General features: G+C 39.4%; 1 protein-coding gene across 1 annotated transcript in view; it reads right to left on the bottom strand.

Moving 5' to 3' along the window:
* The window catches only part of EEIG2 (EEIG family member 2), a 68,403-nt gene that overhangs the window by 35,249 nt on the left and 9,960 nt on the right, over positions 1-23,194 (bottom strand). The window contains exon 2 of the mRNA XM_019746515.3: positions 5,006-5,126. Coding sequence (XP_019602074.1) covers positions 5,006-5,126 — 121 coding nt within the window. The remainder of the gene's footprint in view (positions 1-5,005; positions 5,127-23,194) is intronic.

Here is a 23,194-nt window from a genome sequence, read left to right as displayed (position 1 = left end):
CCGACTTGACATTGCCACTTGGTGTCTCAGACACCGCAAATTTAACATCACCAAAAGAGGCCGACTGATCTCTGCTTATTTGTCCCCAAATTATTCCACTTTGAATCTTTGCCATTTCAAGAAATAGCATAATCAGCTACCTATAAGCTCAGGCAAAAGCGTTAAGAGTTATCCTCAGTTCTTCTTTTTCCCTCATTTGCTACATCCAATCCATTAGTGGGGGGTTTATCTCCAAAATCCATCCTGAGTCATGACACCTCTACGGTTAATAACTCCATGCCAAAACAAGCATTCCTCACCTGAACTGTCCCAAACACCTAAGTGGTCTCTCTGCAATTCATCCTCCATGCTTCAGCAGAAGTGATCTTAGAAGACCATGTCTCTCATTAAAATCCTCAGATGGATTCCAATTATAATTAGAATAAAATCTAAACTCATCACCATGGCCTGTAAGGCCCCACCTGACCTAGTGCCTCCAATCTTATCACCAAGAACTTGCCCTCTTCATGCTTTCCAGGCTGGCCTTCTGTCACTTAAACATGTCAGATTTGCTGTTTGTCCTAAATGGGGTTCACGGGACTTTTGAATCTATAGCTTGATATTTTCCATCAGTCTTAGAAGAGTCTCAGCCACAATCTCACTCCTCTCCTTCTAGGGCTCCAATTACATAAATGTTAGATCTTTATACCGTTTCCCATGTCTTACACTCTTCTATATATTCCACCCTTTGGCTATAATTTATTCTGCATATTTTCTTGTCTTATTTTCCAGTTTACCAAAGCTCTCTTCAGTTATGGTATACCTGCTATTAAATCTGTCTGATGAGATTTATCTTCATTTCTTCAGCTTTACATTTTAGTTATTATATTTTTCAGTTCTAGAATTCAATCTGCTTCTTTTTTTATAGTTTCTAGTGCTTTAATGAAATTCCCCATATTGCTCACTAATTATGGTTATTGAAAAAGTCTGCCTTTGATCTTCCAAATCTGTATCTTCTATGGGTCTGTTTTTAAGTACCTATTTTCCTTTTGATTGTGGGTCATGCAGTCATGTCACTTGGTATGCTTGGTACTTTTTGTGCATGACTACTTGAAGAAATAGTTTGAAGCTCAGAGTAATGTTATTTTCCTTCCGAAAAGATATATATATTTGCTTCTGGTAAGTAGTAAGGTAGGGGCAGATCATCTTCATCCAAGCAGGGATTGAGCTGATTGGAAGCTGAGTTTCAGTCTTTATAAGGGCCAATCTATATCCATTATATTCCCCCTTCTAGGTTGAAAATGTTAGGGAGTCCCAGTGAAAAGCTTGGGGTATTTACCAAGGCACCTTCTGCTGATGGGCCTGGGAATCCAGTGTTTGTCCCTTTAGTCCTGTAAGATTGCTGGAATCTCAGCTCAGCTTCTTAGCCTCTCAGTCATTGTTTTCGGCTCAGCCTCTCCATTTTATTTATTTATTTGTTTATTTATTTATTTATTTATTTATTTATTTACTTACTTACTTACTTACTTACTTATTTTTTAAGAAGGGCACAGCTCAAAGTGGCCCATACAGGGATTGAACTGGCAACCTTGCTGTTAGTAGCAGCGTGTGCTAACCAACTGAGCTAACCAGCCACCCTTGGCTCAGCTTCTTAACCACTGCTTGAAAATTAACAAATGCTTCAAGGGTAAAATTAATAAGAAATGTCAGGCTCCCCTCTTTACACTTCCCTTGTCTCTGAGGCTAAGCCTCTCAAATCCTTACTGCCTTGGCAACTTCTGATGCCTTCAAGCAGTCATTTTTAATAATTTCTCTAGCTTTTCTGTTTGTTCTTGGAGGGAGTGGTGGTCTGTAACAAGCTAATCCATTAATTTCAGAAGCATAAATCCCCAGGTTTATTATAATCTTAGGGCCTGCTATGGATGGAATTGTAGGCCTCCCTCACAAAAAGGTATGCTGAAATATTAACCCCTAGTACCTCAGAATGTGACTCTATTTGGAAACAGACTCTTTATATAGGTAATCTAGTTAAAATGAGGTCCTAATCCAATATGACTGGTGTCCTTATAAAAAAAGGAAAATTTGAATATAGAGGCAGACACACACACAGGGAAGATGATGTGAAGACACACAGGGAGAAGATGGCCATGGAACTGGAATCAGCAAGTAGAATGTTTGGGGGCAGGAACTCATTCCAGCTCACCGCTGTTCTTTTAGTGCCTAGAATAGTAGCTGGCACATCGTAGGAACTCACATATTTGTTGACTGGTGACTGACTGCTTCCCTGTGGCCCAGGCAACAAGAGTATATTGTCAGACTTTTTGATCTTCGTCAAATTTATAGGTTAAAAAATGGTATCTTATTTGTAGTTTTAATATACATGAGTGAGACTGAGTAACTTTTTATATGCTTACGCTATTTTTCTTTTTGTGAAATGTCTATGCTGTCCCTTGCCTATTTAACTATAGGGTTGTGGATCTTTTAATTTATAACTTCAGATTCTTCATCATATTTGTCGTAGTAATTTAAATTATTGCTGCAAGTGTGAAGTAAAATTAAAATATTATTCAAGAACCTTACCTCACGATCACTGTACATAGTTTATTTGAAGGTGCTCTTTCCATTAAGAAAATTAGGCCTTTGATGTGATTTGCAGATATTTTCCCCTAATTTATGACTTTGCTTAAGGTTATTTCTTTTTTCAATGCAGAATATGTTTACATAGTTAAGCTGACTAATTTTTCTTTATGGGTTCTTATGTTTATTCTCATGTGGCTTTTTCTTTCTCACTGGTTGAGAGATGACAAGACTGGAGCAACTCCTTTGGATCTAAAGACGGGCACCACATGGCGAAGATGGCAGAGCTGCTCTACCAGCCCTGGATCCTTGGCTACTACCCAAGACAGACATGAACTTCTATCTTACTTATTAAGTCATTGTACATTTGGGTGTCTGCGTCAGCAGCTTATTACATATGCCCTAATACACCAAACCATCGTAATATGAGGAACTGGTTTATTTCAGATGAACAAGTCCTACCTTAAATAGCAAAAAAATTTAGTTTTTATAAACATAGACTCTGAGTTTCTTTCCCCCCACCCCCTTCTTCCGCCTCCCACACCCACTCTGGTTCAGCCATGGTTTCTCAGTCTAGTTGTGCAGGACACAGCTCCCTGGCCCATTATAAGCCTGGCTGATATTATAAGCCTTGCGCTCCCCCAGGCTGAGGCAGTTGGTCGCCGGTCGCCAGCTCACACCACAGCTCTCGCTGGCTGCTGGCCACTCATGCTGGCCGTGGCCGCTCATGGCAGCACAGAGCAGCCTGCGGCAACACCCAGCTGCCCACTACAGCTTATGCCAACCTCTGGCTGCTCACGGCAGCCCAGCTCTAGGGAGAGCTGTTGTTCACAGTCTTAGCTGTAGAGGGCGCAGCTCACTGGCCCTTGTGGGGATGGAACCGGCGCTCCAACCACCTGAGCCACCGGGCTGGCCCCGAGTTTCTTTAATTAGCAGTTATTCCTTATTCTAAACTGGTTATATGGTTTTTCTTAAAATTCAAAGACTGATCATCTTTCAAAAATCATGATGAGAACTCCATTTAGAAAAGGTTTCAATGTAAGAGCCACATTGAAGAGCAGCAATTAAGGTAGAAAGGGAAGAAGTTAGGATGCTTTACTTATATCTCGGTTATCCCTTACAACTTCTTGAGGAAGTAATTATTATTATACCATTATTGGGATGAGGAGACTGATTTTTTAAAAATCAGGAGAATTGCCTAAGGTCTCACAGTTAATAAGTGGTATTTCTACGATTCAAATCCAGGTCAGTATGATGCCATATACATTTTCCCTGCACTACACTTCCTTTAAGGAAGCGTCTATTCAATTATTGCTGCTCCAAATACGACTATTTTAGAGGTCTATTTTCATTTAAGGCTTAAAACTCTCTCTCTCTCTCTCCATATATATATATATATATATATACACACACACACACACACACACACACACACACATTATATATATATATATACATTTTATATATATACACATTTTATATATACAAATTATATGTATACATTTTATATATATATATACACATTATATATACATATATGTTATATTTTAACTGAGTAGATTAAGCAATATAAGAGAATTTGAAATACAGGTACACACATAACAGTGCTAACAGTTCACTCAGAAAGCAGAACAAGAAAGCTAAAATATGCTTGTAACTTTTTATCTCATATAGAAGGATGCAAGACTGGAGTGAAAAAGAACAAAGCAAGGGACTCCTGATTTTCATTCTAAGTCCTTCTCTATTTAATTTTTGAACATGTATATGAATTACTTTGGTAATTTTTTAAATGTATATAAAATGTAAAACATAAAAATGTACATTTTAACGCCAGCTGTTTAATTCACCAGTACTGGTGACTAATGGATCCCTCTTTTTCACCCCCTAAAAAGGCAGGATCACATATTTACATATAATTAAGTTGAAACATATGATTAAGTTTCCACTTCTGTAGATTACTGGTAATATGACTCAACCTATAAAAAAGAAAACATGGACTTGGAATTAGAAAGATTTGTGTTTGAGTCCTTTGCCATTTATTAGCTATGTGAATTTAGGTAAGTAACAGCCTCTCTGAGCCTGAGTTGTCCTCAGAATTGAAAGAAGAAAAAAAACACCAACTATTTTCAGGGTTGTTATCAGACATAATGCCTAACAAAGAGGGACTTAATGAATAGCAGGATATAGATATACAGAGCCCCCAAAATAATACAAATAAGGTTAATACTTTTATGCATAGTGACCATGAGATAAGATCCTTGAATATCTTAATTTATAACTTCGGATTCTTCACCATATTTGTCATAGTAATTTACATTTTTGCTGCAAGTGTGAAATGAAATTACATGTAACAGTTCGAAGGATAAAGCAGAGCTAAATAAAGTGAGTCTGTGACTATGGAACTAATTATGGTTTCTGAAAGGGGAGAAGTAAGAGGCTATTTTTATACCTTCCTCACAGATACTCTGTAGATACAAGGATCTAGGATGCCTGTGGTGGCACTCGCACTCATTTTGCACATAAATGAGAACTTCTTCCTCCAGTGAACACAGTTTGCTTGCACCACCTCCCTGAAGGAAAATAAAATAAAAAAGAACCAGTTAATTATTATTGACGACATATTTAAAAAGTACACACTCTTTCACTCAAGTCTATAATGCGAAAGTGATATATTAAAAGCCAGTATTCAGAAACAGTGAAAACATGAAGAAAACAAATTCTTAACAATGTGATCTGAAAATCTTTGAAGCTTTTAATTATGCACAGAAACTGAAAAAAAGTGAATTTACTTATCAATTGAAGCTTCACTATTCATTCAGTCAACATACTATACATGTTTACTTTAGAGTGTTGGGTATGTTTCTAGATGTTTGAAATACGAAGATGAGAATGATAGCCTTCCTAACCTTGAAAGGCTTATAGTCCAGTTAGTGAAAGAGACAGAAATATAAATAAATAGTTCTTCTAAAATGAGCTACTGCCATAGCTTTACTCCTGTTCCAGCCATAACAGCAACAGCAGTGACCATTTACTGACTGTATCACATGCTATTTAATCTCACAGCAATGCTAGGAGGCAGCCATTTTGTAGATAAAGAAAATGAAGCATTGGGCCAGCCCGGTGGCTCAGGTGGTTAGAGCTCCATGCTCCTAACTCTGAAGGCTGCCGGTTCGATTCCCACATGGGCCAGTGGGCTCTCAACCACAAGGTTGCCAGTTCAATTCCTCGAGTCCTGCAAGGGATGGTGGGCTGCGCCCCCTGCAACTAGAAAACGGCAACTGGACCTGGAGTTGAGCTGCGCCCTCCACAACTAAGACTGAAAGGACAACAACTTGACTTGCAAAAAAGGCCTGGAAGTACACACTGTTCCCCAATAAAGTCCTGTTCCCCTTCCCCAATAAAATCTTTAAAAAAAAAAAAAAAGAAAGAAAGAAAAAGAAAATGAAGCACAAGGAGGGAAGTTAACTCAAGGTCACTGAGGGAGAAAGTAGCAGAACTAGCATTCAAACCAGGTCCTTTTAACCCACAAGCTTCCTTGTTCACTAAAGAATATCTATATTTTTCTAACAACTCTGCTCTTTCAAGCAGCCAGGCCTTTGTACGTGCTGTCCCCTCCACTGCTCCCTGTAAGTATAGGGGGCTTAGCTTTAGAAAAGAAGGATAACTATTCCTCTAACATAGGAAGAAAAGAAAGACAATGGGTGAAAATAAAGAGAAAGTTGGCGAAAGCAAAGGGAGAGGCAAGAGAGCCCAGGCTGAATAGTTCTGATTTTCTTAGGAAAGTAATAGGTGAGGTTACTTCTATAGAATGACAGGAGCTGATGGGTGATTTGAAAACTTAAAGGCTGATGACAGTCAGGAATAACTGAACTGGAGGATATAATAGGGCATCAAACTATAGTCGTCTCGGTGAAAAAAATGAATTTGTATGAAGACCAGTCAGTTTGGTTTCATGGATTTCTCCATCAGTACACAGAAATCCAAGAACAGGAATTGCAAAAACGAATATTATTTAAAAATCAAGTATATGTTTGTTTGCATGTGGTATATACATATAAATGGGAGCCAAGGGCATATAATTTATCACAGGTTTCACTGTGATAACTTTAGCCATTTTATTTTTTTCATTAGAAATCTTCAGGTGATTTAATAAATTATTGTGTGAAGAGAATGTATTTATCTTCGTAGGAGCATTTCCCCTGAAATTCAGCAAGGGTGCAATTTATTTGTATGGTCACAATACAGGCAGAATGAGTAATTTGGCAAAGGATGGATATGGAGGTATTTATCAGGCCACATGAGGCACCACCAGTAAGATGAGCAGTAATTAACCTGTACACTCAAAAATAAATGATTTTTTTAAAAAAATCAGTGAACAACGAAAATAACAAAGAGAAAAAAATAAAACAGATTTTTTTTTTTTAAATTGTTGCTTCCTCTCAACATGTCTTGGCCTCCAGCCTTGACAGAGGCATCAGCCGTGGCCGCTGGAGCTCCCCACAAAGGGTGTGCAGGAATACTGATGTGCTGGGCCTGTCAGGGGCACTCTATGCCTCCAGGCACTCGGTTGTTCCTGTCGCTCAGACCACTGATGTATGATCAGGAACCAGAGACGACATTAAAACGAACACACACTTATTTTACTTTTCTTAAAAATTACATAAAAAGTTCTAGTTAAAGATGTGCCCCCAAAGCTTCTATTTTATTTTTAAGTCATCCTCTCACAAAGACAAAGAGAACCAGAGAGGAGACAAAAATAAGTGGCCTGGGATGGACAAATGATAACTGACTTTAGCAAACCGAAGAAAGCTGAACCTTAAGCTGGTAACGGTGAAAGCCAAGAGCAGGAATCTTAAATTGGTGTTGACGCAGAATGAAGGAGGGACAAAAGGCAGAAGGGCTGGCTGAAAACTGTTTTAGACACAGTCCCTCAGCTCCTCTCCCTGACTCCCGCAGAGGACTGAGACTCGTTCTCCTCACCAGGTGAAACAGAGGGATTGGTATTAGAAACGGCATGATAGTAAGGGAATATTGGGGTGCTGAGGGTGGTGGAAGAGCGCCTACTGAATGCTGAGACCGCCAACCTTCCTCCCTAACCTGGCTTCTCAGAATATATTCCTCAAGATGGGGGAAGAACATTCTCTGGGGAAATGCAACCAGCCCCAGAGAAAAGATCTAATGGGGTGGATGTTGAGGGTTCCCAACACGATGGCTCAGCCAGCTCGATCTACAGTAAAACCCTGAGTCAAAAAACACTCTCCACGTGTACAAAGCTTCTAATGAACTTTAAATGCCTCGTAGTTAAATATGGGCAGACACTTGAGGATAGCCCTTTAAGTATAAAAGACAGAGACTGAAATGAATAGCAAAAAGGCAACTTGAACAAAATAGTCTATGTTGGAAGAAGAAAAAAGATTATCAGAGAGAAAGAAATGGCGATTTCATTTAGCAGAAAGGAGGACATAAGAAACATTAGAATAGACACAAGTCAAACAGAGAACAGAAAATCAACAGAAAAAATAACAAAAATAAGGGTTGGGTTTTTGAAAAAAGAAACAAAATCAACAAACCCTTATCTAAGCTAAGAAAAAAAGAAAGGAGACAAAATTGGAAATCAAAGAGGAAACATTACAATGGATGCTTCATAAATAAAAAGAATTTTAAGGGACTATTATGAACAAATTGGACAACCAAGAAGAAATCAATAAATTCCTAGAAACATACAACTTACCAAAACTGAATCGAAAATAGTTGAACTTACAGAAGTATAAAGTAGATGGTGGTTGCCAGCGGCTGGGAAGTGAGGGGAGTGAGGAAGATGTTGGTCACAGGGTACAAAATTCAGTTATGCAAGAGGAGTAAGTTCTGGAGATGTGATGACCTTAGCTGACATACTGTATTGTATATTTGAAATTTCCTAAGAGAGTAGCTCTTAAGTGTTCTCATTAGAAAAAAATAAGTTAACTATGTGAGGTGAGGGGTATGCTAATTAGCTTGATTGTGGTGGTCATTTCACAATGTATACATATATCAAGACATCAAGTTGTACACCTTAACTACATATAATTAATTTGCCAATTATACCTTAATAAAGCTAAAAAAAGAAAATTATCATAGGGATGAAATGCTTTGGAACCTATTGTACATATTTTTCACGACCTGTTTAGCCCCACCCAGTGAAGTCGCAAAAAGCTCAGATCCACTTAATGAGGAGAAGACACTACGCAGACACGTGAGTACTGCCTCCCGAGTGCTGACTGACTTATCAGCTACGACTCCGGAATAGGTTCTTCTGTGACAGGAAGAAAGTCTAATGAGCCAAGAGATCGGTTGGAAGGAACGAGGGCTATGAAAACTGTCCATTAATTAACTCACAATAAAGGTCCTTATTTGGAGAAGAAACCTAGAAATGATGAATGCAGAACATATGAGCTCAGCATAACATTCTGGATGATCCACTGCCAATCACAGTTAAACACTCAATATTTGTTGACTGAATAAATGTCACGCGTGGGCCACAAGTGAACAGTCCCAGCTACCAATTCTGGCCTATGTCACCTCCACCCCCTTTCCTCTGTCTGGCGCCGTTACCCTAAGTCGGTCCCTCATAGATCTTGCCTGGAATATGGTAACAGTCTCCTAAACGGTCCTTGCTCAAATCTACCTTCCTCATTGCTACCAGAGAGCTCCTTTTAAAATACAAATTTGGTAACGTCATGCCTCTGTCTAATCCTTCACTGCTTCCCCATATCTCAGAGCATTTGGTCCAATCTTTTTAACATGGCATCTCCATGACTAGGCCCCTGCCTACCTTTAGTCTCATCTCTTTCTGTCTTATACCGCAATTCCCCATTTATGTCACAGTATTTCTCATTTGTATGCCTTTGTTCATGTTTTCCTTCCCTCGTATTTCCTCTACTCTCCCTTTCAACTTCCCATATTTGCCTTTTAACTCCTTTAGTTTAGCCATTACCAACTCTAAGAATCTTTCCCAACTCAGCCTTTACGTTAAAGCCCGGTCTGCCTCGGTTCCCTGAATACCTCAGTGTTGACCACCCCCTGTCCTAGAGAACTGCCATCCAGGGAAGGGCTGGCCCCGTCCTAGAGAACTATCATTCAGGGAAGGGCTGGCCCCGTCCTAGAGAACTGCCATCCAGGGAAGGGCTGGCCTCATCTTAGAGAACTGCCATCCAGGGAAGGGCTGGCCTCATCTTAGAGAACTGCCATCCAGGGAAGGGCTGGCCTCATCTTAGAGAACTGCCATCCAGGGAAGGGCTGGCCTCATCTTAGAGAACTGCCATCCAGGGAAGGGCTGGCCCTGTCCTAGAGAACTGCCATCCAGGGAAGCGGCTGGCCCTGTCCTAGAGAACTGCCATCCAGGGAAGGGCTGGCCCTGTCCTAGAGAACTGCCATCCAGGGAAGGGCTGGCCCCGTCCTAGAGAACTGCCATCCAGGGAAGGGGCTGGCAAGAACTGGCTGAGTTGGCTTCCTCCTTCATTCCATTCAGTCCTCACCTCCCCAGGACGAGGTCCTAATTTCCTCTTCCCTGCCTTGCTTGAGGCAGATTCTTCTATGATTACACATGTTTCAAATGAACCAATAGTGTAAATGAATTTTAAAAATTTATAAGCTTAAAAAATTGTTGACTATGGCGTTTCCTAATAAGAACCAAGCAGAAATAGGTATGTTAATTTAAATAATCTTTAGATTTTGTAATGTCAAAAAATAATAGCCCTGGAGTATTAAACAACTTCTCTAAATGAAAAAAAAAATGTTTCTGTGCCTAAGGCAATTAATTACTCAGAATTTTTTGTGATAATCTTTAGTGTTTACATACACACACACACACACACACACACACACACACACAGCTGTTAGAAGGCTGTCCAAAGTATACACACACACACAAAAAGTGGCTGAGTTGGTTCATGACGGTTTGTTATCTGATGGGTTACCATGGAAACAAACTCAGACTACTTGGCAACTGAGACAAAAGTCACATTAGTAAATGCTTTCCGTTACATGAGTCATTAATTTCCTATGAGTTTTATATGGTTGCTTAACCACTTTCAAGAAACAAAGCAACAGAATATGATTTGTGTTGATACTGTGGAAAGCCAAGTATTTCTAAGATAAAATGATAAAGTTGCTGATTGTGAAATACATAAGCAGAGGACTTAAAAGAAGATAAATGTTGCTATGGCCACTGTTTATACTTTGAAAGAGTCAAAGAAAATCCAAAAAGTCTTTAAAAAAAATAAAATATAAAATAAAATGAAAACTATGGATCCATGTTTTTGTGACTACTTAGTTACTGTACTAGCAAACTGTATTACTATTCTAAGAATAACTTGCATAGGTATACTCTAGCACATATTTAAAATTATCTATGGCTTGGTAATTAAAGATATTTTAAACTTTTTAGAAATGGTGATTAAAAAAAAAAAAAACTGCTATGAGGAATGCAAACTGTTTTGCCAGACAACATTACTGCCCGGAGGTGAAGAGCGTCTTTTCAGAGCTAGTCTGTTTAGGTTCAAATCCTGCCTCTGCCAACTGCCACATTCTCTAACCTCCCGCATTTCCGTTTCCTCCTCTGTGAAACAGGGATGCTAACAGTACCTACACTTCATGGGAACTTTGGGAAACCAAGTGACAGTACCTGGCTTATAGTGGATCTCAATAATAAATGTTAGAAGTTACTATCAAGGATATAAGCAGTTCTAAGTCCACTTACATTTGCCCTTCAGAGAGAAATAAGGGTTATATTTACAAGTAGACAATTTTCTTCGACATTAATCTATTTTAAAAAGGACTGCTTACTGAGAAAATGAACCTTTTGGAATTGAGGCAAACACAAGTTTTTAAGGCTCCAAAGACAAATTAGCTCTAACTGTGACTTTTAATTACAATACTAAGGATAAATGGCTTTCACACATCCCAGAGGTATTTTTGGCTTAAGGTCACTGGGTGGACAGCACCATCTACTATCATTCAACAGAAAACATTTGAACACAAGAAGATTTTCTTTCATTCATGCATTTTGCTGATGGCGTTAGACAGTGAGGGAAGGAAAAACCCAGTTTTGAACGTTTTTGAGTTTGAGGAGCCCGAGAGTCCCTCATCTGGAAATGCCCAGCAGACAGACAGAGGCATAGAGACCTAGGACTCAGCGGGGAGCACAGGGATAGACACAAATGTGAACGTCTCTGAGGCCATGGGAATGGATGCGGCCATTCAGGGAGAGTGCGTAGAGCAGGAAGGGAAGAGCGCTGAGTGTGGAACTCTAGGGAACTGGTGAGGTACAGGAGAGGGAGGGAGGCAGGCAAAGGAGACAAAGGATCAACAGAGAATCAAAGGGGATCATGTTATCACGGAAAACCAAGGGAAAAGATTTTTAAGAAGTAAGTTGCTCAACAATATCAAAGTGGGAGAGGGGTCAGGTAAGGTCAAGATTAAAATGAAGTCACTGATAACATTGGTAAGTGTAGTTTCAGTGAAAAGGTGGGGGTAGAAGACAGGCTACTATGGGAAACGGAGATAGAGAACATAGACAATTGATTTCAAGTATTTTAGTAATAAAGTGGAGAAAACCAGGGTGGCAGCAGATGGGGATGTGGGGTACGGGGAGGATTTCATCTGAACACGCAAGAGACTTAAGCATGCTTTAGGGCTGATAGGAAAGAATCAATAAAGAGAAGTCAAAAGATTTGACGGGGTGTGAATGATGGTGCCAGAGGGGACCCGCCCCTGAGAATGTCAGAGGGGATGGGATCCAGACAACAGGTGGGGGGATTGGCCTTGGACAAGAGAAGGGGCTCCTCTTGCATCATAAGGAGGGGAAGCAAAAATGACATGTTCTAATGCAGGCAGGGTTGTCAACAGGCCACTTTTCATTGCCCAGACTGTTCTAATGAAAAATTTCATATGAACAACACGGTACACTTGGTATACAAAAGTGTGCTGAATACTTGCTTGTTAATAATCTGCTCTAAATAGTACAAAAAATCTTTGTAGCCTCACTCAAGAAGGGTTGCCATTCGTTGACTTAGCAGGTGTCGTAATGAAAAATTTCATTTAAAGTAGGCAAAATTATGCGCTTTTTTTATAGTACCATAACAGGCTAGTTAATAATTTTTATGGGGAAAAATGTTTAAACTAAAAATACGAACTTACGTTTACCTAAAGAGTCATGAATTAAATTCCCTCATATCTAGACTTAGATCATTCTTTCTATATACTTTTCAATCACATTTCTAAACATTTAATACAAACAATTAGAATACTATAAAAAAGGGAGACTAGTACCCAGTTCAGCTATCAGTTAACATATAGTTTTCTATTCATAACTTTTCAGCTTAACAGCCAGTGAAAGGAAAGCAGGATGGTATAATGGAAAAAGCAAAGGACAAAGTCAAGATATTGTTTATTATAAGCTATGGAAGTGACTTTGAACTAGTCATTTACCCTGTCAGGGCCTCAATTTCCTCATCTAGAAACAGCAGTGTTGCACTAGAGCTGCGTAGCATAAAATTTCATGAGTCCATGTATCAAAATAAATATTTTTGACAAAAACATTTTATCATCCTAGAAAATTAATTTATTTTGCTGCAATTATACATATTTTACATAGCATCACTTCCCTACTTTCCAGAAAGGACAGTATAGATGAAGAAAACACAATAAAAAATGAAATAATAGGAAAAAAATCCTAATCTAAGAAAAGACCTACTAAAAATTAAAATAACAGTTGTAAACAGTTTCTACATCACATATTCAATTAGTTTCCAGATCAAGAAATGTATGGCTCCTTTATCTGTAGACTAAAAGCCAAGTTCAACTACATATTCAACCCTCCACGGTCTTCCCCTAACCTCTCAGATTTGATCCCCTGTGATTTACCTTTGCTGACCCTTCACTAACCTGAATTATCCACTATTCCCTATACAGGCACTATGTCCCCGCACACCTGCCTTCATGCTGTTCTGCCTTCATCCCTTCCATTGGGATGTCCTCCCAGTGCTGCCTATCCTTTACCCACCATCCAGCATCATCCACATGGTATAATGGCACGGGAATAAACTTTGGACTCAGAAGACCTGAGCTCAATTCTAATTTCAACCCTCAATGATGTTGAACAAATTACTTTCCTCTGTGTTAGTTTCCTCTTTTATGAAATGTTTTGTAGTCAACTACAGATTGATAAACAGATGTTGCTTGAATCTATAAAATGGCATAAAAACTTACTTAAAGGGTAGTTTGAAAATGAAATGATATACAGAGGGTGCCAAAAAAATGTATACACATTTTAAGAAAGGAAAACTGTATTAAAATTGTAATACTCAATATATATCAATAACAAAAGATGGATACAAGTCATGTCTGACTTCTGCAATTACAAGAGGTGCTCAAAGTGGTTACCATCAGCATCCAGACACTTCTGATTACGGCAAACTACTGCTTGAGTGTCCACGGTATACATGTTTTTGGCACCCCCGGTATATATCACTGTGTAAACAACAAGGTGTTATGAATCAAGACTTCACTGAAAAGCTTTCTCTATGATACATTTTCCGAGTCCTGGGGTAAAATTATTCTTGCTCCTATAAAATCCTGGGACATTTCATATGCACATTTGAAGTTGCCTTGCAAACGAAAGATTCTGGGAGAAAGAAAAATGAGACTTCAATGAAGTTTTGCTGAGTGTTATGAAAGTACTTTTCACCGGTATAATCACTGAAAGGGAACTGAATCTATGGTATCAGAGGGGGTTTTCTGGTACAGTGACGGGAAGTAGGGAATCCCAAAGAGCATGTACAAGCCACCACGTCCTACCTGGAGGGAGGTATGGATAAGGAGGAACCGACTGCAGAATTTCACATTCTTAACCTTGAGAGCGAAACGAGTGGAATATGACAACATAGCACAAAGAGTATTACAAACTACTGTGAAGATTCTAATTCGCTGTCTCGGTTACCCTTAAAATAATGACAATGTTATAATGACAAGGAAAATCTCATGCAAATAAAGTAAATTGAAATCAAAAGCATGGCAGGCAACACGGTCTTGTGAGCCTACTTTGAATGGATGTCTGGAGAAGAGACTGGAAGAAACCTGTGCAGCAGTGAAAGGATGCGATTATGGGGGATTGTATAGAAAAAGGACTGTACTGAGCATACATGTTGGCATGTTTCTTGAGTGGCACAGATCAGCTATGGTAGCTCCTGCTGACTTTGATCACAGTCAGTGTAAACTGGATGTTTATGTGGCACAAATGCATTACTCCACATGACTGATACCTTTCCTCACACAGAACTAAATAAACCCCTGCGGGAGCAGAGTAAGTAGGGGAGTTAGAGAAATTGCAATAAATATTTAAAATAACTTCTCAATTATTTTGTATGCTGGTTTTATACGGGTTACCTTAGCAAAAATAGCTCTCAGATTGCATTTTATTTTGTATCAGTACTAATTTAGTTTCTCAAATTAGGAAATGGCAAGTACCAATACTGCAATCATTAATTACTGAATTCCTGGTTGCTTCAGGGAGGCTTACACTTTATTAGTACAATGAAAGAGTTTACAGTTCTGAACTGTATATAATTACAAATGTGTATTATCTGTATTACTAACTTAATAATTGAATTTATTTTTCTGTATTAGAAATGTGTTAACAGGGGCCGGCCGGTGGCTCAGGCGGTTAGAGCTACGTGCTCCGAACACCGAAGGCTGCTGGTTCGATTCCCACATGGGCCAGTGGGCTCTCAACCACAAGGTTGCCAGTTCAACTCCTCGAGTCCTGCAAGGGATGGTGGGCGGCGCCCCCTGCAACTAAGATTGAACACGGCACCTTGAGCTGAGCTGCCACTGAGCTCCCGGATAGCTCAGTTGGTTGGAGCATGCCCTCTCAACCACAAGGTTGCCGGGTTCAACTCCCGCATGGGATGGTGGGCTGTGCCCCCTGCAACTAGCAAGGGCAACTGGACCTGGAGCTGAGCTGCACCCTCCACAACTAAGACTGAAAGGGCAACAACTTGAAGCTGAACAGAACCCTCCACAACTAAGATTGAAAGGACAACAACTTGACTTGGAAAAAAAACTCCTGAAGTACACACTGTTCCCCAATAAAAAAGTCCTGTTCCCCTTCCCCAATAAAATCTTAAAAAAAAAAAAAAAGAAATGTGTTAATAGAAATTATAAAGGTAATTTATGGTTGCTTATAAAAGGTACTTTAAATTTAACCTGCAGGCAAAATTTTGGAAGCAATTACCTTCTTTTGCAGGGACTATGAATGATTTTTCCTTTTTTCCCCCCTTCTTCCGCCTCCCCCTGACTCGTTCAAGCTGTTGTTTGCAGCCTCCGGATGCTCAGCCCCGCACCAGGGAGAACTTTGTTCACAATCTTAGCTGTAGAGGGTGCAGCTCACTGGCCCATGTGGGAATCGAACCTGTGACCTGGGTGTTAGGAGCCTGGCACTCCAACCACCAGAGCCACCGGGCCTGCCCTGAATGATCTTTTCTAACTACCTTCCTGAGGCTGTGATTTCTAAAACTGTTTCTGCCTTGTACACAGAGAAACAGTGATGTCCACAGGACAGTCCCAGTAAGATATTCATTTGAGCTTTCTGGAAATAATTCCTTAACCATAAGGAATGACCAAAACAGGGAGACCTTGATGTCTAGGATGATACACAAGGTGACACTGTTAAAACTACAATACCTTATGAGATCCTACATTGGCCTCAAGAGGTAACAACAGAAGACAGAATGTTAGTAACTTCATGTTTAGACACCAGTACTAGAGAATTCCCAGCAATTTCTCTTGAAATGTGGTTGCAGTCTGTGTGAGCAGGAAATATACAATTTTCGGCTAGAAAGCAAATGCCAATAAATGAGTTCACTCTGCTGCTATGCTAGTGATGACTCACTAAAATGAAATGAAGCAAACGTGTAAACTCCAAAATCAGTACTATGGGTACTTCTTCATTTCATTAAGACAAAGCCGTGGGTGTAAGCGAGTTTCTAAGCCACAAAGCTTGGAAATACCATTTGATTAGGAACAGTCTGAGTTCTTCTGAAAGCAGTAAACAGGTTCCAGGACAGGAAAAAGTTTTCTTTAAGCAACAGAAAAACAAACTTTCAATCATGGATTCGTTTTATAATATTTGTATCCCTATTTTCTCTTGCACTTTTCCCTCTCAACTTATAACCATGTTCACATCTCTATTCTAAAAATAAATAAAATAAAATCTTTCTTTGCTCCTGTTTTCCCTTTTACCTAATTCTACTTTTCTCCTTCTCTTAATTAACAAACTTACCAAAAGGACAAGTATTCTCAGTGCTTCTGCTACTTCTGTTCACTCCCTAACCTCTTGAAACCTATGACTCAAATGAAACCACGGGACAGCCACGTGCAAAAGAATGAAAGTGGACCATTACCTTACACCATACACAAAAATGAACTCAAAACGGATTAATGACTTGCATGTAAGTACTGAAGCCATAAAACTCCCAGAAGAAAACATAGGCTTCTTGGTATCAGTCTTGGTGATGGTTTTTTGGATTTGACACCAAAAGAAAAGGCAACAAAAGAAAAAGTGGGACTACATCCAATTAAAAAGCTTCTGCACAGCAAAGGAAACCATCAGAAAAATGAAAAGGCAACCTACCAAAAGGGAGAAAATATTTGCAAATCCTTTATCTGATAGAGGTTAATATCCAAAATACATATATAAAGAACTCATACAACTCAATAGCAAAAGATCAAACAATCCAATTAAATATTGGGCAAAAGATCTGAGTAGACATTTTCCCAAAGAAGACATACAGGTGGCCAACGGGTACATGAGAAGATGCTCAACATCACTATCAATAGGGAAATGCGAATCAAAGCATGAGATACCACCTCACACCTATTAGAATGGTTATTATCAGAAAGACAAGAAATAACAAGTGTTGGAGAGGCTGTGGAAAAAAGGGAACCCTATGCACTGTTACTGGGAATGTAAATTGGTGCAGTCACTATGGAAATAACTACCATATCAGCCAGCAATTCCACTTCTGGGTATTTATCCAAAAAATACAAAAACATTAATTGCTTGAAAAGATATACGTGTATGCACCCATATTTTCATTGCAGTATTATTTACGATAGCCAAGATATGGAAACAACCTAAGTGTTTTATCCATGGATGAATGGATATTGAAAAAAGAAAACACGCACGCACGTGCGCACACACACACACACACACACACACACACAAAATGTAGTATTATTCAGCCATAAAGAAGGAAATCTTGCTATTTGTGACAACATGGATAGACCGTGAAGGCATTTCACTAAGTGAAAAAAGTCAGACAGAGAAAGACAAAAACAGTATGATTTCACTTACCGTGTTTCCCAGAAAATAAGACCTAGCCGGACCATCAGCTCTAATGCGTCTTTTGGAGCAAAAATTAATATAAGACCCGGTCTTATATTATATTATAAAGATCCAGTCTTATATTGTACTAAAATAAGACCGGGTCTTATATTAATTTTTGCTCCAAAAGACTCATTAGAGCTGATGGTCCAGGTAGGTCTTATTTTTGGGGAAACACAGTATGATCTATACACTTGTTTTATAACTCATGTTCATTGTAAAATATACAGAGAAGAGAATAAACATGAAGGAAAATAATTTCATAAAATAAAAAAGTGAAAAATAACAGAAATGGTTCAATTGCCTAGAATAGTTCTGGCATTATAGCAGACATTCAAAAGATACTTGTTAAATGAAAGAATGAACTGTTCTGTATAGAAAATTGTCCAAGGAATTAATTAGATTGGCTTAATGGAGTTTTGTCAGTAAACACTTTTCATAATAAAACAGCTTTATTGAGATATAATTCACATATTACACAATTCACCCATTTAAAATGTACAATTCAACGGTTTTCAGTATATTTACAGTGTGAAACCACCCCCACAATTTTAGAGTACTTTGACCACCTTCAAAACCTCATACCCATTAGTAGTCCACTAATCTACTTTCTGTCTCTACAGATTTTGCTTATTTTGAACATTTCACATAAACTGAATCCTACATGGGGTCTTTTGTGACTGGCTTCTTTGACTTAGCATGATGTTTTCAAGTTTCACCTATGTTGTAGCATATAGCAGGACTTCATTTCTTTTTATTGCTGAATAATATTCTATTGCACAGATTCCCACATTTTATTTATCCGTGCATCAGTTGACAGACATTGAGTTTGTTTCGATTTTTTGGATACTATGAATAATGCTGCTATGAAAATTCACGTACGAGTTTTTGTGTTGACATATTTATCTTGGGTATATTAGTGGAACTGCCACATCATGCGGTAATTCTGTTTAATATCTGAGGAATTATGAGTCTGTTTTTCAAAGGGGTTACACTAGAAAATGCCTTCTTGATGAAGATTCAGTAATGATGTACCACTCTTTAAAATAAGTTCTTTTTAACAATAAACACAAGTCAAAATGTTATTAGCGTCAAAATGTCAGAAATTCTACCATACAATTGCCCTCCTACTGGTTAAATCCTACTAATCTTTCAAAGTTTATCTCACATGCCAGCTCTTCTAAGGAGTCTTCCCTACTTTCTCAGTCAGAATTAATAGTTCCCTTCTTCCTTTGAACTGCCATACAATTTTCTTTGTACATAAACTGTAGCCTTTGTCACTCACTCTGTCCTCTATTGTATTTAACAATATATGTATCAGTATCACCCACTAAACCGCAGGTTCCTTGATGCTAAAAATTACATTTTATACCTATGTTTACAGTAATGATTATTAAGAAGAATGTATCATTCCTCTTGAGGGCTCATGCAAAAGATGAAAGTAAACATCATAGATAGTATTTTCACAGGACAAACTTATCTGCAAGGTAATATACTTAATAGAAGATAAACTTGAAATATTATCAATAAATGCTGATATTTGTTGATGAGCAACAAATAAGATTATCTCAAGACTTATACAACAAAGCAAACACAATGGCTTAGCTGAGCAGAAACACGAGAAAGGAAAAAAAGGGAGTTTTTCTAAACCTGTTAAATAGAAATGTTAAATATAAGCCTACATGTCTATATTTCATTAAATCCTATTAGTTACGGACACCTCAACGCTACTGCAGAAAATTCATGGCAAAATATCCTTAAATTACAAAGTTTAGAAAGGAGAAAACTTTCTTTTTAATACTAATCCACTTTACTTGAAAATACTAACATGTAAATAATTGGCTTGGCCTCATAAAAATTTGGGGGGGCTGAGATATTTATTCATTCATTCACCACAAATTGTGGTGAAGTACACATAACATAAAATTTACTACATTAACCATTTTTAAATGTACAGTTCGGTAGTCTTAAGTACATTTATATTGTGGTGCACCAAATCTCAAGAATTTTTTTCTGTGAAACTGAAACTGTACCCATTAAACAACTCCCCATTCCTCCCTCCCCCAGCCCCTGGCAGACACCATTCTCTTTTCTGTCCCTGTGACTTTGACTACTCTAGTTACCTCACGTAAGTGGAATCATACAGTGAACGGTAGGTGAATGGATAAACGGTGGTACATTCAGACAACTGAATGCTATTTAGCGCTAACAAGAAATGAGCTATCAAGCCGTGAAGACATGGAGGAATCTTAAATGCGTTATCACTAAGTGAAAGAAGCCAATCTGAATAAGGCTACATACTGTATGATTCCAGTTGTGTGACATTCTGGAAAAGGCAATTCTATGCAGCCAGTGAAAAGATCAGTGGCTGCCTGGGGTTGGGGGGAGGGAGGGATAAATAGGTGGCATACAGAAGATTTTCAGAGCCCTGAAATTATTTTGTATGATACTAAAATGGCAGGCACACGTCATTGTACATTTGTTGAAGCCCGTAGGATATACAGCACCAAGAGTGAACCCGGATGCAAACCACGGACTGTGGGTGATAACGTGTCAATGCAGGTTCATCAGTTGTAACAAACATATGGCTCTGGTGTGGGATACTGACACTGGGGAGACTGTGAGGGCAGGGGCTATGTGGGAACTCTGCACTTCCACTCCACTTTATTACAAACCTAATACTGCTCGAAAAATAAAGTCCATTAAAAAGAGAAAGAGGGTGGACAGAAGTGCCCTCAGAGAATTCATGGAAGGAATCAGAGAAATGAAGTGGAGAATAAGGTGCATGGCAGCCAAGATAGTCAAGTTTCAGGGAACAGGTAATTATCACAGAATTTCAAATCGAGCACAAATGAGAAAATACTGACTAGATACGCCAGTTAGAAATGGCTGATGGTGTCAGCAAGGACAGTGAGAAAGAAGTCAGAGTATGGGGGTGAGGGCAGAGGTGGGATGCCTAAGAGACAAAATGTAGCTTATTTTTTATGAAATTTGGATCAGGATTGTACAGAGAGGAGAGGAAAATTAGATGGAGAAGGGATCCAGGATAGAGGGAAATGGGTTGGCACTGAACAGGAAGGATAATATTTTGTCTTCTGAGAGTGAAAAGGGTAGTGAGGAAGAAGATTAGTTTGTAAGCAGGGGGTTTGTGAGACAGAGACGAAGACAGAGACAGGCTGGCAAGGCCTCTTAGGAGGTGAAAGGTAAGGCGTAACATGACCTCATTCCTGCACTTCCACAAGTCGCAGCTGGAGAAACTGTCTTGTATGACCTAGGCCTTAGGTATGACACTAAATCATTTTATATCCACACTGGAAATCTTAAGGTCAGTCAGTTCTATGTACACCTCTCATCTCTGTAATCTACAGAAAAAGACAAAAATGCAAGTCCTGGTCACCTATTCTCCCTAAATCCCTAGTCTGCTCTCTCCTACTGTTCTCTTCTTCCTCGTTCTGATTCATTCTTCTGTTGCTGCTCTCTCTCAACTCATTCCACCGTACCATCACCTGAACCCTGCTTCACGGTTAAACACACTCTTACATTTGTCACCTCTTCACTTAACCCTGCTCATTCCTAACCGAAACCGGGCTATTTCATGAGGACACTACTGATATAGAAGCCGTGTAGGGTAGATGATGTTTATTCTCCACCTGCATCTCCCACAGGAGGCCGTGCTACTAGCTAGCATTTTCTTAACTTCCCAATGCCACTTATGGGCTATAACTCTTCTATTTACAAGCTGAAGGCTCACAATATCTGGCTATGTCACACGCTTCTCCTATCTAATGTCACACTGAAGTACCTGTTTTTCTCTCTCTGGCTCCCTCTCTTTTCACCCCAGCATCTGCAATCACACGGGCTATTTTAAACCATGCAAATAACCTAACACCCTAGACTCTGTCCCAAGCTATGTTCACACCACATCAGTTAACACCCACACTCTGGACTTCACCACCTCTCTGGACTGCTCTGAGGGGATCCCAAGCCTCCATACCCCACCGAATGTGTCACAGGCTCATTCCTTCCATACCTGCCTTCCTTCACAATCACTGAGGCCTTCATCTTCCAACCATTCCATTCTATACTTTCCTGATTTATCTTCCTGGCCACGGTTTCTCTTTATGATGTACGGACCCCATGACTGAGTTCTTAAATTCCTTTCTCACCAATACTTAATTCCCCTGTCTGATTGGCCTTTCCACATACCTACAAACTTCTAAACCTGAATCAATCCTACCACCCATTTTCTCCTATGTCAAACCTATGAGCATGGCTGGAGAAAAATGCACAAACACGCACACTGCCATCACTACAATTTACATTTTAAATTTCAGTGGGGCCTTTCGGACTTGTCTTTCGTTACCTTCCTCTTCCATTCCTTATATAGAAGCTTTTCTGATCTTTTGTCAGTATCCTCACGTCCTCCCATTCCTTATACACAAGGTCTGACAATTAAGTTCGCGAACTTGTTGCAACGCTGTTGCCAACCTTTTTTGATATCAGAGGGATTATTCATTATGAATTTGTACCAATTGGACCAACAGTTAGCCAAGTTTACTATTTGGAAGTGCTGAAAAGGCCACGTGAAAAAGACGAAAACGACCTGAACTTTTCGCCAACAATTCATGGCTCTTGCATCACGACAATGCACCAGCTCACAATGCACTGTCTGTGAGGGAGTTTTCAGCCAGTAAACAAATAACTGTATTGGAACACTCTCCCTACTCACCTGACCTGGCCCCCAATGACTTCTTTCTTTACCACAAGAAAAAAAAATATTGAAAGGAAGACATATTGATGACATTCAGGACATCAAGGGTAATACGATGACAGCTCTGATGGCCATTCCAGAAAAAGAGTTCCCAAATTGCTTTGAAGGGTGGACTAGGCGCTGGAGTCAGTGCATAGCTTCCCAAGGGGAGCACTTCAAATGTGACCTTATTGATATTCAGCAATGAGGTGTGCAGCACTTTTTCTAGGGGGAGTTCGCGAACTTAATTGTCTGAGCTTCACAGAAGCTTTTCTGATCTTTTCCAGTATCCTCGCGCCCCTTACTCCACCCTCCTTGGGTGCTGCTGAGAAAGCTAAGGTCACCAGATGAGAATTCTCTTAAATGTCAGCCCTAAGCCAACCAACCAACTGCGCCAGCCACTGCCCTGCGTCTGCCTCCCGAGGCCCTACAGCATCAAAGCAAGTCCAGTCTCCTTGTAATGATCC

Source organism: Rhinolophus sinicus, chromosome 7, assembly GCF_057876585.1.
Source record: "Rhinolophus sinicus isolate RSI-liver-muscle chromosome 7, RSI-T2T, whole genome shotgun sequence".
Lineage (NCBI taxonomy): Eukaryota > Metazoa > Chordata > Mammalia > Chiroptera > Rhinolophidae > Rhinolophus > Rhinolophus sinicus.
This window is presented reverse-complemented; position numbering and strand designations above follow the sequence as displayed.